Source organism: Trichoplax adhaerens, genomic scaffold (genome assembly GCF_000150275.1).
Source record: "Trichoplax adhaerens TRIADscaffold_51 genomic scaffold, whole genome shotgun sequence".
Taxonomy (NCBI): domain Eukaryota; kingdom Metazoa; phylum Placozoa; class Uniplacotomia; order Trichoplacea; family Trichoplacidae; genus Trichoplax; species Trichoplax adhaerens.
The window spans coordinates 23,589-41,254 of record NW_002060991.1 but is presented as its reverse complement, the minus strand read 5'-3'; the positions used below and the strand labels follow the sequence as shown (position 1 = coordinate 41,254).

Below are 17,666 nucleotides of genomic sequence, written 5' to 3'. Positions count from 1 at the left end.
ATATGAAATGAGCACAAGCTATAGCTGCTATTAAGAAATGTAGAGAAAGCAAGAAAGGACCAAGACAAGATATACCAAAGGGGGACAGAAAGTAAATGCCCTTTCAAATTTAGAAATCTTTATCGTTTCTAACGCTTTCTCACATTGCAATCAAGGCACATTAACCTACAATTACTCTTAACATGTGGTAGTTTATTATCAATTCTATCAACTGTAATGTTAGAATTAATGTTATTATCCGGATTAATCATAGCTTCAAATAATGTATTACATAGAAGACATGACGTGCACTTTTCGAGTTGTAACTGAATCCAATCAATATCTATGTAATCCTTATCATTTTTTCTACCCGCTGCCCTATCTTGTGATCTGTAATCCTCTATCTTATTCTTAAAGTAAAGTTTTACCCAAGATTCGTTTAAAGACATAATTTCTTCCGGTGAATGTTCATATATCTGAACATTTTTTAAATTTGTGCCTCGTGTTAATGCAGTCCAAATAAAGTAGCGATCCACATAGGGCGTATTGCAATCAAATATGGTAATTTTGTCCTTTATTGTGAGACGTTGTACTGAATCGCATGTATTAGCATACGGAAGTTTGAAATATTTCAATTTATCAACGTCCAGTCGAATATCTTTGTTCTCAACTGGCTCGTTCACGACAAAATACTTATCTCCAATCGATTTTAAAACATAATGATAGTTAACATACAGCCGATCATTTTTATTCTTATAGTGCTTTTTACAAACAAGTTCTAAACCGCTATAAAATCCAGCTCTTTCGACTACATTCTTAGCGACGTGTTTATTAACCTGGTCACACCTAAAATTAAACAAACAAATATTTTTTATCGTTGTTACTTCTTTCATGGTCTTAACAACTTTGATTCCATGGCGTTTAAAAGTAGAAATAACGTCCTTATTAAGATCAAAAATATCCCTCTTAAGCACAATTAGCTTTCTCTTATCAGAGCTCTTATTCAAACGTTTATTTTCGCTTAACGTCAGTTGATGTGGGAACATTTGATTTAAGCACCACAACTGATAATTATTTTGATCTTTGATATTGTTTGTACCGAAAGTAAATGGCTTTCTTTGATCAACATCACCAGTACATAAATATCTTTTTTCAGCATTCTTTTTCATGAACATTTTAATTAAATACAGTTGATAGGGATTATATAATAAAATCTCATCAAAAACGATACAATCATATGGCTCAATGTTAAAGTTTTTCATTTTTATGTGTTTATCATCGATTCCAATTCCAAGTAACATATTTAGAGTTACCGCATCGTGACTACTTTTTCGTAACTCCTGGCACAGTTTATTATAAGGACTAACAAAAAGAGTTTTTATATACGGATTCATTTTGGCACAAGTTGTTTTACCAACACCAGGTAATGATCCTTTAATAAATGTGTTATATTTTTTAAACACATTATTAATCTCATCCGTGTCTCTTTCATCTTTAATCTCATGCTCTGTGATAGTTATTTGTGCAATTTGCGGTAATTCATTTTCGATCCATTGTAATTTCTTATCTATTAAATAATTACATGTCTCGAGTTTAAAACAGCCAATTTTATTGCTGAAATCAAAGAGCTTTTTCACTTTGGATTTATTATCCCTACTATTGTCAATTAGCAGACTATCAGTCTTAATGCCACGAACTTCAATATTAGCACGAATTAATTTTTTATACGTCATATAATTTTTAATAGATCTGATATCATATACAAGTTCTTTAATTGGTAAAAATCCATTAATTAAAGTTCTTTCTTCAGATATACATAGCAAATACAATTTATTCTTCTCTTCTTCTTCTAACTCTTCCAATTCTGTATTTATGCTGTTTCCCGTAATCGTATAAATCTGGCCATTATCTAACGAGTTTTGATAATAGAATGCCTCATCGTAATTTTTAAAGACCTTTGTAATTGTTTTTACATTTCTCTTCTTTTCTATTAGCCCTAAATTTTTGTTAACGATGAATTTCTTACAATCAAGAGGCAGGTCAGATTCATAGACAGCCTTCACAAGGTGCTCGCTATTACTTTTGACTAAATTCGAAGGTCTTCTATAGTAAAGAATTTCTACATCATTAAATCTTATTTTATTTAACTTTATCCCGTAACATCTAGAAAATTTTGCATTAAACAGAATAGGATGGCAACGTTTAGTTTCAACGATATACTGTGTATAGTCTTCAACTGCATGTCCATCGTAACTCTGCCACACATCGAAATGGTTAAAGACAGGATAAAATTCAATGTTCATAAAATCACTAGTATAAGCCTTTCTACTATCTATTCCTAACAGCTCATTATATACCATGCAATTATCAAAATAACCGCCCATTGGTGATATTTTCAACACATTTTCAAGGTCCATAATAGTCTGATTATAGCACGACAAATGATTTTTTTGTAATAAACCTTTGTAAAATTCATCATCCACTTTATGAAATGTTTCGTAACTTTTTTCGTCAATTTCCATATCAACATCATTTTGTTTAATATCAGGAGCCGTTATTACTGCTATTATTTTGTTATATTTTAATTTTAGTGTCATTATTTTACCATAATTGAAATTAATCTCAGGTGTATAATTCATTTTCTCAATAATCTCAAACAAGAAAGTATCTAGTGTATCTTCGTTATATACAAATGTTACAAGTTTTATTTCATCATTATCTTTATCATCTAGATATCTTATCATCTGTTCACAGTCATCAATAAATAGTGCTCTATTTGTGTGGATATTCGTATCTCTGATATAGTATTCATTTGAAACCTTCAAAGATTTTAATTCAGATGAGACATCATCATTTGGTCGCCAAACAACCTGTTCGAATTTTTTGATATTATTATTGATTTCATAGCAATGTTTGTTGTGAATATAGATGTACAAATTTCTCGGATTTATTTTTTTATTTGGATGTTCTGGACTGTACTTTAATAGTCGTCCAAATGGCCCATACACACATAATCCGATCCTAAATTTCTTAAAGAATGCAAGTGATTTATTTACAGACAAGCCTATATTATCTTCTTGATAATTGATACCACAAATCTCACATAGGCTTTCATGAGTCAGATTAAATCTATAATACTTTGTTCCATCTTTCCTAACTTTACCAAATGCAGCCTCAAATTTGCTAACAATCAAATTCACAAAACAGCTATTAGCTCGTGTATCTGATAGAACTTCTTGATTTAGATCAAAGTTAAGATATTTATCATAAACACCCATTTCTGTATTTGTAAGATGTAATTCCTCCTCTAATACGTCAACATTTTCACCCAGATTAGGACATTTCGAAGCAGATTTTATTATAATACAATCGGTATAATGACCACATTTATCCCATAATTCTTCAAAATCTATTGAAGATATCAATTGATCAATAAGTTCAGTGAACTGTTCGTTATATTTACCATCCTCTTTCCTGTAAATTCGTTTGTTAAGATAGAGATCGATACATTTTTTCATTGATATGTTAAGAATACGTTTCGCAATCAAAATATAACGATATCCATCCTTACTTGTGAAGGCAATTTTTTTCATCTTACTAGATTCATCTACTCGTCTAAATAACAAAACGGTCATAGAATATATTTCTGGCTCCTTCATTTTTATTTCTTGTTGCATTTCTTTTCTCATCCGTCTATGAACCAGACCATCAATTTTAATAAATCTGCCTGTCTTAGGATTAATCTCATAACCTTCTTTTGATTTATTATGGATCTTCCTATACGTTGAACCATTGATTTTAATTTGCCTACCTGTCTTAGGATTAATCACATAACCTTCTTTTGATTTATTATGGATCTTTCTATATGTTGGACCATTGATTTTAATTTGTCTACCAGTCGTAGGATTAATCTCATAACCTTCTTTTAATTTAATAGGTTTAGTACGTTTAGTGGATTTGGTGTTATGTGATCTACTCGATACAATGTTTGTTAACTCTTTTTTCGATAATTTTTTCAATTCCTTCTTTTGCATTTCTATATATTATATATATAAAAATTTCTTTAAGCATTTCTTTAAGCAATTTCTTTGTAAATTTACTGAAAAACATTGTGTATCATTATGTATTTCAATGTATCATAGCTAATGCTTAAAGAATATTTTATGAACACTATATATATAAAAATGAAACATTGTACAAAGTCAGTAAAAAACCGGGATTATTCATTTGTTTCAAAAAATCACGAGAATGTGAAGAAGATAAAAGCAACTTGTATTGATACAGATGAGGTATCATATTATCATTCCATATATAACTGTCAAAAAAAGTTAGGTATTAATTGTGGCATTATTAAAATGTCTTGTGATAAGACTAACCGCTGTAAATCTGGTAAATCTAAAGTTGATGGTAAGAAATACAAATTCGATTATGTTGATGAAATACCAGATAGTTGTTTCAAAGAGAGCCAAAAAAAAAGAAGCAGAAAATTTACATCCGAAAATTAATAACGATTTATCTAATCATGATTCTGATATCCCAGACGATAGTAATTCGAATGACGATATTGATTCATCTGATGACGACAGATACGTCGACATCGTATGTAAATCATTATATGTAATGGATTTTCCATTATCTGACTTTTTAAAAGTCAGATCTTAATTCTTTTAAATAGTCGTCGAGGAAAGATAGAAAAAAATTTACTCTTGATGATTTCTGCTTGAAATGTGGTGAAATATTTGATTATGGATGTGAATGTCCTCGTTTTGATGTTAAGAATACACCATGGACTTGTGAAAATGTGATACTATTATAGAACAAACTGGGACTGAATATTTATGTATCAAATGTGGATGTCATTACGGTTACATCTTTGTACCTGAATATAACCATACGTATGTAAAGAAAAAACGTAGTATTTATCATCGAAAATATCATATAATGAATAAGCTAAATCAACTTCAATTAAAAGATTTTCAGCTAGGAGAGTTTCTAAGATACTTCGAAGAAGCTAATATATCGCTATCGGAAATATTAAAAGGGATGAATAGAAAGAGATATATTAATACAATGTATATCTTTCATAAACTACTTATTATATTGCATAGGGCTGACATAGCTTCACAATGTAAACTTCCAAAGTCTAAGGCGACACTAAACCATTATGAAAATATATGGAAAGCAGTATGTGAGGTGAATAGATGGGAATTTCTACCATCGACATAAACATATATGTTATGCCATACAATTTTCAATCATTTCATAGATGATTAATCAATAGAAAGATTCTATTAATTAATAATATGATATTTATCATAGCGTTTGTTATAGTAATCATCTATAGGAGGACATAAATCTGTTATTTCCTTATCTATCCAATTAAGATGATGAATTACCTGATCAGAATCATATTGATCTCCCCTTAAATAACTTCGTAAATCAATCAAAACTTTTTGATAGCTTGTATAAGCAAATTTACATAGCTCTATTCTTTTTTTATAATTTTTCTTTTTATTATACCCATGTAAGACGATACCTACCAGTGATATAGTTGGTAAGGGAATAAAATTTATTGTTGCTGCTGATACAGCTCCACCTAATGCTGTTAAGAAAATAGCAGAGACACTCAAAAATAAGTCCTTATGTTTAAGGTATTTATATGCACGTTTATAACACCATGTTTTCTTATGATAGTAAGCATACAATTTTTTCAAGAAATCTATTTCTTCAGATGATAATTGATCAGATATACTATTGAAGTTAAATATGTTATCCACTTTGTTTTCCATTATGCGTCTATAATATTAATCCACATAATTAAATTTGAAAAATGTTCTCAAATATATTTGCATTTTATTCATTTCCTCATCAGTCAAAGCTCTGTTATAGAATAACAGACCATAGAAATCCATACTACAATGTTCTGAGACATGATAACCATTCCCTAGGGTAAATATTCCTGTATCAAACAGATCAGATGAAATATGTTTTTCATCTTCAGAATATAGATGATTTTGATTTAACCATAACGATGCTCTTTTACCAGTGCATCTATAGCTCCAAAGAACTATTTTATTAATCATCTCATCTGTTAATGTACTATCTTTATATTGCATTCTGTAATTATTAACTGACCCATGATCTATATATGTAGTACCATCAGACCATGGCAAATGAACTCCTAATCTCTTGTTGATATTATAACCACCGTTTCGATTCTTAACGCTCCAGCTAAATTGAGTTTGATTTTTTAATCCCTTAGTAGCAACAACTAAGAAGAACGTAGTAGCCCCATGATGATTCATAGTTTCATATTTTAATTCACCTGCCATGGAATTATTTTTTCCGTCAAATGCGATATAAGGTATATGTTCTTGATCAATTAAGTAAGAAGGTTGTTTTAATTTAACATTTTGAACTAATTTAATTTGATTGATAGGATCTAGTAAACTCATACATTTATCTTTTTTGTAAACTTCGCATAAGTTAATATTAGGTAAAAAAAATAACGACAAATCTTCAACTGGTATTCCAGAAAAATATTTATTCATCATAAAAGACCTTTTATCAAGATAATAAGTTTCTAGATATCTTTTATTTATTGCAATTGCACCGTCATCATTCGGATCTATGTCATGTAAATTTTTGATACAGTTCTTATTCATATCCAAATTTCCATATAATACATCCCCTGATTTAGAAACTTTTGTATCAATTCTACTGTCAACGTATTGTTTATTTGTCGCATCTGAGTCATCCACTACATTTGATGATAAATTCGTCAATCTTTTGCTTTCTAAATCGTAATCACCATCATCATTAATTTTATATCCATTACCTTTGAGTCCACGAACTTTTATAACCTCATTATGCTGATTATGTAAAGTACCAAAGATTGTATAACTCATTTATAATATACATATATATTATATAAAATATGGATATAATCAATTTTGACGACAAAAAAGGAGTTGGAGTAATATATAAACATCACTTTCTATTACCTGATTGTCACTATTTGATAGTTGGAAGTACTGGTCAAGGTAAAACAAATTTATTACTGAATATGTTGATGCAATGGTTAAACTATGATGATTGTGTTGTATACACTATTAATCCAGATCAGGAAAAGTATGAATTATTGCAGTCATTCTATGATATGTTAAATAGTGAATTAGATGATGAACATTATACATTGAGCATTGAGAATCCTGAAGAGGTAATACCAGTAGAGGAGCTAGATTCAGAGATGCAGAAAGTAATTGTTTTCGATGATATAAAAATTGATTCTAAAAACATGAACAAAATTAAGGAATATTTTAGTTTAAGTAGAAACAAAAATTGTAATTGTATCTACTTGACCCAAAGTTACTATGATGTTCCTAAATATATTAGAAGAAATACTAAATGCTTTATTCTGTTTGGTGGATTAGATAATAGAGATATTAGAAATATTACAGAAGATCATGCCAAAGGTATTAGTAAAAGTGAGTTTAAAAATATCTACATAGAAGCAACAGAACAACCATACACATTTATGGTTATTGATAAAAACACAAAGTATATTCCAGAAATTTATCGTAAGGGATTCGATGGTTTCTATGTACCATAATATATATCTTATAAGATAAATGCTAGAGTGTAAAATGAATACGATATATTTTTTACATTATCTTACGAAATTTTTACTGTAACTTACTGCAAAATTACAATCTTATATATAGTTTGAATAAAATATTTAGTATATTTTTACATTATATGTAATTTTATCTAACTTTAATATATATACTATATACATATGCCTTTTGACACGATAGAGACAGTGGAAGATAGAAAGAGAGTAATTAATACTTTTCTTAAGAATAGATCAATATTAAAACAGCAACAACTAAACCAAAAATTAAACGAGCAATCATTCCAAGAATCTACTACAAAATTACAAAAACCTGTTGTAAAGAAAATTGAAGAAGTTCAAAAAAAAGAAGATAATCGACAGGATAAACTTCTTGAGCAGTTACAAAAAAATCAAGAAGCATTATCTAGTAATATTGAATCACTTAGTAGTACCATATCACAACGACAGTCTGAAGACAGTTCAGTGCAACAATGGTTGGACAGTCATTCCCAAGATGGCCTTCAAGGAAGATTTAACCCTCAAGAAATCGAGACTATAAAAAAAAATGGTTTTGATCCCACATTAAGCAAACCTCAAGATATAAAATCTATTAGAAGAAAAATTAACAGTTTAACAGCACAAGCTACTCATGCATCTAGAAAAAATAACTCTGTTAAATACCAAATAGTAAAACAAGAACAACTAACTCTAAGTAAATATTTAGCAGTAGTTCGTGAAAAGAATTTGCAACAGTTAGATCCAATACGAGAAGAAGGATCACAATCAGGGTACGGAATATCTATAAAAAAAAATGTAAAACATACTATGAGAGATCCTTATTCATTAGCTAATAATTCGTATTTTGGTGATTTATATATAGATCCAAATAAACTGATACAAATGAAACTAGAAGCTTATGATCACAATGGACGAAAAGTGCTTAGCAGGAAATTTGATAATACATTTTATGATTTATTAACGAAGAGGTACAATCCTAAAAAGACATATAGCGATAAGGCTCAAAAATTATTTACTAAGCTTGTGGAATTATCTGGTGTACCTATGAACAGTAGAAGCATGAAAACCAAGATTGGCCGTGACAATAAATCGTCGAATACTGAAAAAATACAATATAAGCACTATAGTAATCCAGATCAGTTATGTAATCGACTAGAGGTAATTTTAGGAGCGAAGGAAGCAGGAAATAGTAATCAACAATTAAATAATGAGGCCATAAATATAATTGATATATTGTATAATGATAACATAATTACTAAAGAACAGTATGAAAAGATTCATAATAGTTTTATATAACATTATAATATAATGGTATTTGAGACAACATTATTCTTTGATAGTAAAAAGGCAATAGGAAAAGACGAAAATTTTACGACATATTTTAATCCTCCTCTGTTACTTGACATAAAAAAGATTTATAAAGTAGCTCTCATTGCTGCTGAAATTTGGTATTCTTGGTACAATATTACATCAAAGAACAATAAATTTAAATATTTTAACGGAAAAGTTTGGAAAAATACCATCATTCCTCCAGGAGCATATAATGTAGTCGATATTCAGAAAGCGATACAAAATATCATGAAAGAAAATAACGATTACATCCCTGCCAATACATCTGGAGACGAAAACTTGTTTCATGTTAACATTTCACCAAATTATAATACATTTAAGTCTGAGATCGAATTAAAAAATAATTACAAATTGGATTTCACAATAGATAATACTTTTAGAGATATCCTAGGTTTTAATTCAAGGATAATATCTGGAAATGGAAAACATCATAGCGATCAGATTGTTAACATAACAAGTATTAACACTATTGAAATACATTGTAGTCTTGTAGATGGTTCCTACATCAATGGAAAGAGTGGAGATTTGATACATTGTACATCACCAAATGTCCCACCAGGTAGTCTATTACAAGTACGACCATTTCAGAAAATGTACAATTCGATGAAAGTAATGAGTGCAATAAATAGTGTTACATTTAAAGTAACAGATCAAGATGGTAATTTAGTTGACTTAAATAACGAACGAGTTACCTATTACCTCCACATCAAGGAGTTATAAATTAATATAACATATATATATATATATGATGCGAGGAAAAAAATCTGATAAAAAAAACACTGGCAATCCACTGCATTACTTTATTGACCGCTTAAGAAGTATGATTCAGACTGTTATTCAATTTCTCAAGAATAAATTAATACGAAAGAGTAATAAGGATATAGTTCTACTTAAGCGTCACAATGGAGATACCTTTCTAATGGAAGTTCTAAAAAAAAAGAGGACGCCATCAGGATATATATATATGAGTGATGATAAAGCCTTTTATGTTGATTTCTTAAAGAAAAAAGAGTATAGAAATTTTACATCGAGATACGTACATATTGTAGTAGATTGAATATTAGGACCTGATATAAACAATTAATACTTCTTGTGGGTAAAATAAAATAATATATATATATATTGATGTTATTACAAAGAGAACAATATTTCAAGAAAAAAATTATTGGTGGTAATTTATTGGGTAATCTATTTGATCGCGCTAAGAAAGTTATTTCGATAGGTAGCAAAATTGTTAAGAATAAGATAACACCTATTAAAAAGGCTTTAAAACCACTAGGTAATAAGGCAATCCAAGCTGGTAAACAGACAATCACGTCGCAAGCGAAGAAGCTAGGCGATAAGGCAATCCAAGCTAGTAAACAAACAATAACTTCGCAAGCGAAGAAATTAGGTGATCAGGTAGTAAAAAATATTATAAATGAAGATAAAGCGGTCATCAAGCAAATTGAAAAGGCTGATAAGAAAACTACTAAAAATTTAATGCAGACTTTCCGAAATCGAATCAAAGATAACGTCACTAATTTATCGACCAATCCACAAGTTAGAAAAGTTTTGAATGATAAATCTCGAGCTATACTATCAAATATTTTATCTGGTTCGGGTGTTAAGACTGGTAAGGGATTTGAACGTATAATTTAAATTATATAACCATAATATATATTAATGTCAGAATTAGTGAGTCAATATCTAAGAATAGATGAGCCTAATCATGCAGACAATTCAATTGTAGAATTTGAATATATAGAGTATCTGCCACGAGATACTGATATGGATAAAGGAAGTTATTTGATTGAAACTAGAGATGAAGATGTCTATCTATTGCCTCATAAAGCAGTAATAGAAATACGAGGAAACTTAACGAAAGATAGTGGATCATTGTATAATGCAGATGATGCTGTAACATTAGTGAATAACGGCTTATCACTTTTTAGAAGTGCTCAATATCAAATTAATAATCATACGGTTGAAGAAATCAACGATTGGCTCCCATATGCATCTACAATTTTAAACTTAGTCATGTATAGTGATGATTACAGTAGAAGTATTGCAACTAATATGTTGTGGTACCGTGATACAGCTACAGGTAAACCAAATATGACAGAATTTGATATGACAGAGTCATTCCCAGTGAGCATAGCTAGTGATGTTGTTACTGTAAAAGCTAAACAAATTCGAGATATGAAATTAGTCACAAATCCTCAATATAACAGAGGATTTCATGCAAGACAACTATTAACAACAGGTGATAAACAAATATCACTTTTAATACCTCTAAGTTCTATATTTGGATTCTGTAAAGATGTCGATACAGTATTTAGAGGTGTTAAACATACTTTACAACTCGATAGGGCTGCCACAGCTAACTACATTTTAAAAGATAGTAATATTGATGACGGAAAATTTAAAATATCACATGTTTCAATGTGGATGCCTAAAGTAACTCCATCATTAGAAGTAGCTAGCCAGTTAGAGGCCAAACTTGTTAGTGGACACATTAGTAATCTTTACTTTGAGCAAGTTAAAGTTTATATGACACAATATGCAGCTAATCAAACATCTCCTACCTGGAGAATTACTACACAGCCTGGAACAGAATTACCACGTCATATTTTCATTGTATTTCAATCTACTGAACGAGAAAATAATCAAACGATGAATAACATGATATTTGATAATGCAGATGTAAGACGTATTTCAGCTAGAATAAACTCGATTCAATACACTGAAAGAGAGATAGAATGTAACTTTCATCCGTCGAATAGAAATTATAGTCGACCTTATATGATGTTTATGGAGGCAGTCCATAAATATCAAGATACAGATACTGGTTCACAGTTATCTGCTGAAGATTGGGCAAATTTGTATCCTATATTCCATTTCGATGTATCTAAGCATAATGAACGATTAAAAAATAGTCCAGCAGATATTGAAGTAAAATGGACATTAGGGAAAAATTTTAAAAGTATCAATAATAACAGTAATGATGTACCATATTATGTTTATGCAGTTGTCTTGACTGATAGATATTTGCAACTACATGGATTAGGAGGAAGAATGAATGTTATTGTATAAACCTATATTATAATGAATTCCTATATAAACACTGGATTCACTTTAACAAATTCTCAGAAAAATGCTATTTCTAAAGCCTATCAACATAATAAAGCAATAACTATAAGACTATTATCACATCAGTTACAAGGTAACGATAATTTAGGATTGACTTTAACGCAACATAATAAAGTTATTAAAGCTAGAAAAAATAATAAGAGTGTTATACTAAAATTAAGCCGAAATCAAGTATCAAAACAAGCAGGTTTCTTAGGTGCTTTAATGGGTCTAATTCGTGCAGCTGTTCCTGCTATAGCTAAAGCAGCTCCTAAAGTAATAAAAAGTGTGGTACCAAAGTTAGCAATGGCCGCAGCTACAGGTGCTATTTCTGGAGCTACTCATAAAGCAACTGGTGGAAGAGGTTTTTTATCTAGTAGTAATATATATAAGATGCCTTATTCAGAATATGGAGTAAATATTTCACCATCACAGAAGCAGAAATTAAAATCGGCAATAAATGCTAAGAAAGGATGCACAATTCGTTTATCTCGCTCTGATTTAACTGGACCTGATAAATTATATCTAACACGTCGACAAATTAATAAAATTAATAAAGCTAAATTGAAGAACACTGGTTGTGATATCAAATTGTCTAAAACTCAAGTAGCCAAAAATGGTGGATTTATTGGTGCTTTATTAGCTGGTATTTTACCTGCTGTTATTAGTGGAATAGCTGGGAGAGGTGTAACATTACCTGGAACAATCCCCAAAAAAGGTAAAGGGTTAAAAAAAAAAAAATCTATAAAAAAAGGCAAATCAATATATATTCCAAAAGGGATGCATGTTCCGGGACATTTACAGACTCCTCCATACGTAGGAAGATGGATACAACGATAAAACCATTAAGTAATATCGAAATTGATCACATCATGAAGAAATATAAGATAAAAAACTTTCGGGGTGTTTCTTCAAAAGACATGCTACCCAAGGCTATGTTGAAAAGTGAGTGTGGAGTAGTTAACATGCAGGATTATTTTGCGGGACCAGGAACACATTGGGTTTGTTATTATTGTGACCTACACAGCAATGATGTTGAGTATTTTGATTCATTTGGATTATATCCTCCAAGTGAAATACTATCATATTTAAAAACAGCTAAGAAAGGGATAGTGTATAATCGATCACAAATACAAAACATCAATTCAGTTATGTGTGGATATTATTGTTGTTACTATTTAATAAAACGTTATTACAATAATAAACCTCTTGATATTTTACTAGACTATGAACAAAAACCGACAACTTTTAATGAGCGGTTGATAAAACAGTTTGCTAATTTTATTAAATAATATAGTATACGCGATGCTGTCATATTGCATTCGAGAAAGAAAATATACTGATTCTATTCCTGATAGTATATTACATGTGGAAACCGAAAATAATAGAATAATTGTAAAGAGTAAGTGTATTTCGTGTGGTGCTATCAAGGCCAGATTTGATAAAAGTATTACAGGCTTTGGTAATAAAGATGTCGATTGGTCTACTCAATTAGCTAATGAACTGCATAAACCAATCAGAAGGAACTTTCCTAAGCGTCGTGTAAGAGTGAATGGAATTGATGACATTTGGTCAGCTGATCTTGTTGATATGCAGGAATTTGCAAAATACAATAGTGGTTACAAATATTTACTTAACGTAATTGACATTTTTAGTAAATATGCTTGGAGTGTACTTGTAAAAGATAAAACAGGTAATAGTATAGCTGAAGCATTTGATAAGATCATTAAATCTAGTCATAGAAAGCCAATTAAGTTATGGGTTGATCAAGGATCCGAGTTTTATAATAGAGTTGTTGACAAGATGTTGAACGATTGTAATATTGAGCGCTACAGTACGTATAATGAAGGAAAAGCAGTTGTTATTGAGAGATTTAACAGAACGTTGAAGGAACGAATGTGGAAACATTTTAGCGCCAAAAATACTAACAAATACATTGATATTTTACAGAAACTCATTGAACAGTATAATAATTCGGAACACAGTAGTATCAAAATGACTCCAGTGGAAGGTAGTAAGATAGTAAATGAGATTCAAACATGGCACAATTTGTATGGAAACATTGAATCTTTAAGTAAAAAAACGAAATTTAAAGTTGGTGACAGAGTGCGAATTTCAAAGTATAAAAGAAAAGTGTTTGACAAGGGTTACACGCCCAATTGGACAGAGGAAATTTTTGTTATAGAATCAATCCAGCAAACCGATCCTATTACATATAAGTTGAAAGATCTCAATGATGAACCTATTGAAGGATCATTTTATGAGCCTGAATTGCAGAAAACTAAACAAGATAAATATCGCATTGAAAGGGTAATCAGGAAAGATAAAAAGAAGAGATTAGCATTAGTTAAATGGAAGGGCTATTCTAATAATTTTAATTCATGGATTCCTATCGAAGATTTGAATAATGTTTAATTTGATTTAACAATCGAACACATTCCATTGAAGACTTGCATATTTACTTAGCTCATGCTGTAGATATCAGCAAACAATTTTGATCATTTTTAACTTTCATAAACTAGATCAAATTTTAATAATTTGTTTTAAAGTTCACACTCTGCAGTTACTTTTAATATGGATGATGAAACAGCACTTCAAGTACTTTTTAAAAAAGAGAATGATGACGAACAAATGGAGATGGATTCTGTTCAATCAATAGACTATGACAGAATTAAAGAAAGCTTTTTTGTTTTTCAAAATATGAACTATTTAGGCACTGACGACACACACCATATGGTAAAAATCGTAAATGAAGCAATACATGGATACGCGAAGTATTGGATAGATCTGTATGTAAGATGTCTTAAACACAACAATAATGTGTATGTTTCCTTGATGAATAATGATAGTGAAGTTATGAGAAAGCTAGAAACTGCTTTCCCGGAGATAAACACAGATGATATCCCTAAAATACCCAGAATATCATTTCTTAATGTGCCTATTGAAAAGACTAAACGAAAAAGAACTAGCAGTGGAAGTCAGGAATCAGAAATTATTAAGGAGTTACATGAGAAGTGGCAACCAGCAACTCATGGTTTAATCAGGACTCTGTCTGATCTAAGTGTGCAACCGAAAACATTAGATGATTGCAAAACGAAAATAGATGAATGTGAACAAAGGATGCAAACAAATGATAGGTTCATTTTATACATCGCCTTCCGTTACGGCCGTTATTTGTATGAGGCCAAAGCTGTATTCGCTCTCGAAAAGAGGTACGGTTCAGGAAACTTCAACGAGTGGATAAATTCCAATTGCCATGTGAAGAAGAGTCGTGCACACGAGTACATCAACTTTTATGACAGCTTCGAGAAATATCCCAAGGTTACACAGTGCAATTTGCCTTTTCAATGGTTTACTAAGAACGTAAAAACAGTACTCAGATATTTCAGAAATCATCCTAAAGAGGCCAAGAAATTCAAATAATAGTTTTAACTTAATTATCCTTAAACTTGTCCGCATGTCTGGACAAGTTCATTTCTCTGTACGTGTCTCTGTACGAGGCAAAGAGATTTAAATGATAGTTTTTAACTTAATTATCCTTAAACTTGTCCGCACGTCTGGACAAGTTCATTTCTCTGTACGTTATTAGGATTCGAACTAAGACTCTCAATTTCTTTGACCATCCCACAAACCACCACTCTGTAGCCCATCGGTTGATTGTGAATAGAAATGAAGGAGTTATAAACAGTTGCTTGATGTTGCATATCATCTGTTATTCGCTGTTAGAACGTTGAAGCAGGCATGCACAATCTGATCTGAATTTATAGTCTACCTACAGTATGTTTACTCGCTTGCAATGCTTCGCGTAGTGTATTGTTATATATACGCTGTGCATAATATAAAGTATTACTAATACTTGACCATGTTAAATTATACAATGTTCCACATAGTTTATGACAGTTGCATGTTCCACATAGTTTTGAATGTTCCACATATTTTAGAATGTTCCACATAGTTTTAAATGTTCCACATAGTTTTGAATATCCCACATAGTTTTGAATCCTGATTAGGGAATATGACACAATATTTTGCCTATTAACACTTTTATCAATTCTCTATCTTCACACATAGCTTTAATCTATCCGATCCTATGTTCCACATACTTTACGGTGGTGATATGTTCCACATAGTTTTGAATCTTTCTATCCAAATCTATGCTACATGTTCCACATAGTTTTAAATTCTAGATTAGGGATTATCGTACAATATTCACCCAAAATTTGCCTATTTTAATTTTCATCAAATCCTATCTCCCCACTTAGATTAGGGATTATCGCACAATATTCACCCAAAATTTACCTACCTTAATTCCGAGCAAATCCCTATCAAGTCTTCCATTTCTAAATATTCCACATAATTTATAATGTATGTTCCACATAGATTATAAACTTTGAAATTACACATAAACATTCCACATCCATCCGAATCTCGTATCTTGCGTGTTACACACAGTTGATGATTCTAAATGTTCCACATAGTTTATAACTCTAAATGTTCCACATAGTTTCATAATTATTTATGTTCCACATAGTTTTTACTCCTAGCTCTAATATTAGGGAATATCGCACAATATTCACATAAAATTTGCCTACTTGGTTTGTACAAACGACCTATCTAACAGATTAGGCAATATCGTACTAGCTTAACCAAAAAATTTACCTGCTTATTTTTGATCAAAACCCTATCAAGTGTTCCATTTCTAAATGTTCCACATAATTTATAATGTATGTTCCACATAGATTATAAACTTTGAAATTACACATAAACATTCCACATCCATCCGAATCTCCTATCTTGCGTGTTCCACACAGTTTATGATTCTGAATGTTCCACATAGTTTATAACTCTAAATGTTCCACATAGTTTCATAATTATTTATGTTCCACTTTGCCTTCTTAATTTTGATCAATTCCCTATTCACCGTCAATTTTAGCAATGTTCCACATAGTTTATAATGTATGTTCCACATAGTTTATAATGTTTGTTCCACATAGTTTATAATGTATGTTCCACATAGTTTATAATCTATGTTCCACATAGATTATAAACTTCACAATATCTGTTCACACAATCTCAAATATTACCCCTCATATAAACAGTCGAAAACGGCTTAGATAAACCGGATAATCAGATTAGATTAAAGTTCATAATCTATGTGGAACATGGATATACGGGAAAATCGAGTCTTCTAAGATAAACCGGATAATCAGTCTTATATTATTGAGTATTCGATTGCAAATGTTCCACATAATTTATAATGTATGTTCCACATAGACTATAAACTTCACAGATTATTTAGATTTATTAGAGATAGAGGAGACCTGGACCAATCGCGAATCGCGTATATAATAACTAACTAAGAGAATTAAAAAATAAATAGTCGGCTCAGGAGTTTTTTTTACATTTCTTCTCGCGCGCGTAAGCATATATGCCAAAGAAATATATAAAAAATTTTTAAGCCGACGGCTCTTTTTTTTCTTTAAATGATTTTTTTTATATTATTATTTTCGCGTGGTCCAGTCTTCTCTATCTAGAATGAGATACTCGATTTGATCACACAGTCTTGGGTGGGCTATGCACCTTGCTGACGAAG

The 17,666-nt window shown here is 30.5% G+C and overlaps 6 protein-coding genes across 6 annotated transcripts; 4 read left to right on the top strand and 2 right to left on the bottom strand.

The window, feature by feature from the left end:
• Window positions 1-128: 128 nt before the first annotated feature.
• On the bottom strand, window positions 129-4,013 carry TRIADDRAFT_62446 (uncharacterized protein; the record flags this gene model as incomplete). Its single annotated transcript, XM_002118368.1, has 1 exon — window positions 129-4,013. One exon carries the CDS (start codon window positions 4,011-4,013, stop codon window positions 129-131), a length of 3,885 nt encoding a protein of 1,294 aa, XP_002118404.1.
• A 1,770-nt stretch (window positions 4,014-5,783) lies between these two features.
• Window positions 5,784-6,887, bottom strand: TRIADDRAFT_62445 (uncharacterized protein; the record flags this gene model as incomplete). The annotated part of the gene is made up of 1 exon (XM_002118367.1): window positions 5,784-6,887. The coding sequence occupies one exon, from the start codon at window positions 6,885-6,887 to the stop codon at window positions 5,784-5,786; it is 1,104 nt and encodes a 367-aa protein (XP_002118403.1).
• A 251-nt stretch (window positions 6,888-7,138) lies between these two features.
• Window positions 7,139-7,591, top strand: TRIADDRAFT_62444 (uncharacterized protein; the record flags this gene model as incomplete). Its single annotated transcript, XM_002118372.1, has 1 exon — window positions 7,139-7,591. One exon carries the CDS (start codon window positions 7,139-7,141, stop codon window positions 7,589-7,591), a length of 453 nt encoding a protein of 150 aa, XP_002118408.1.
• Window positions 7,592-7,777: 186 nt separating this feature from the next.
• TRIADDRAFT_62443 (uncharacterized protein) lies at window positions 7,778-9,682 on the top strand (the record flags this gene model as incomplete). The annotated part of the gene is made up of 2 exons (XM_002118371.1): window positions 7,778-8,877; window positions 8,953-9,682. The coding sequence occupies 2 exons, from the start codon at window positions 7,778-7,780 to the stop codon at window positions 9,680-9,682; spliced, it is 1,830 nt and encodes a 609-aa protein (XP_002118407.1).
• Window positions 9,683-10,087: 405 nt separating this feature from the next.
• TRIADDRAFT_62442 (uncharacterized protein) lies at window positions 10,088-12,913 on the top strand (the record flags this gene model as incomplete). The annotated part of the gene is made up of 3 exons (XM_002118370.1): window positions 10,088-10,577; window positions 10,635-11,896; window positions 12,095-12,913. The coding sequence occupies 3 exons, from the start codon at window positions 10,088-10,090 to the stop codon at window positions 12,911-12,913; spliced, it is 2,571 nt and encodes an 856-aa protein (XP_002118406.1).
• Window positions 12,914-14,647: 1,734 nt separating this feature from the next.
• Window positions 14,648-15,496, top strand: TRIADDRAFT_62441 (uncharacterized protein; the record flags this gene model as incomplete). The annotated part of the gene is made up of 1 exon (XM_002118369.1): window positions 14,648-15,496. The coding sequence occupies one exon, from the start codon at window positions 14,648-14,650 to the stop codon at window positions 15,494-15,496; it is 849 nt and encodes a 282-aa protein (XP_002118405.1).
• Between the last annotated feature and the right edge of the window lie 2,170 nt (window positions 15,497-17,666).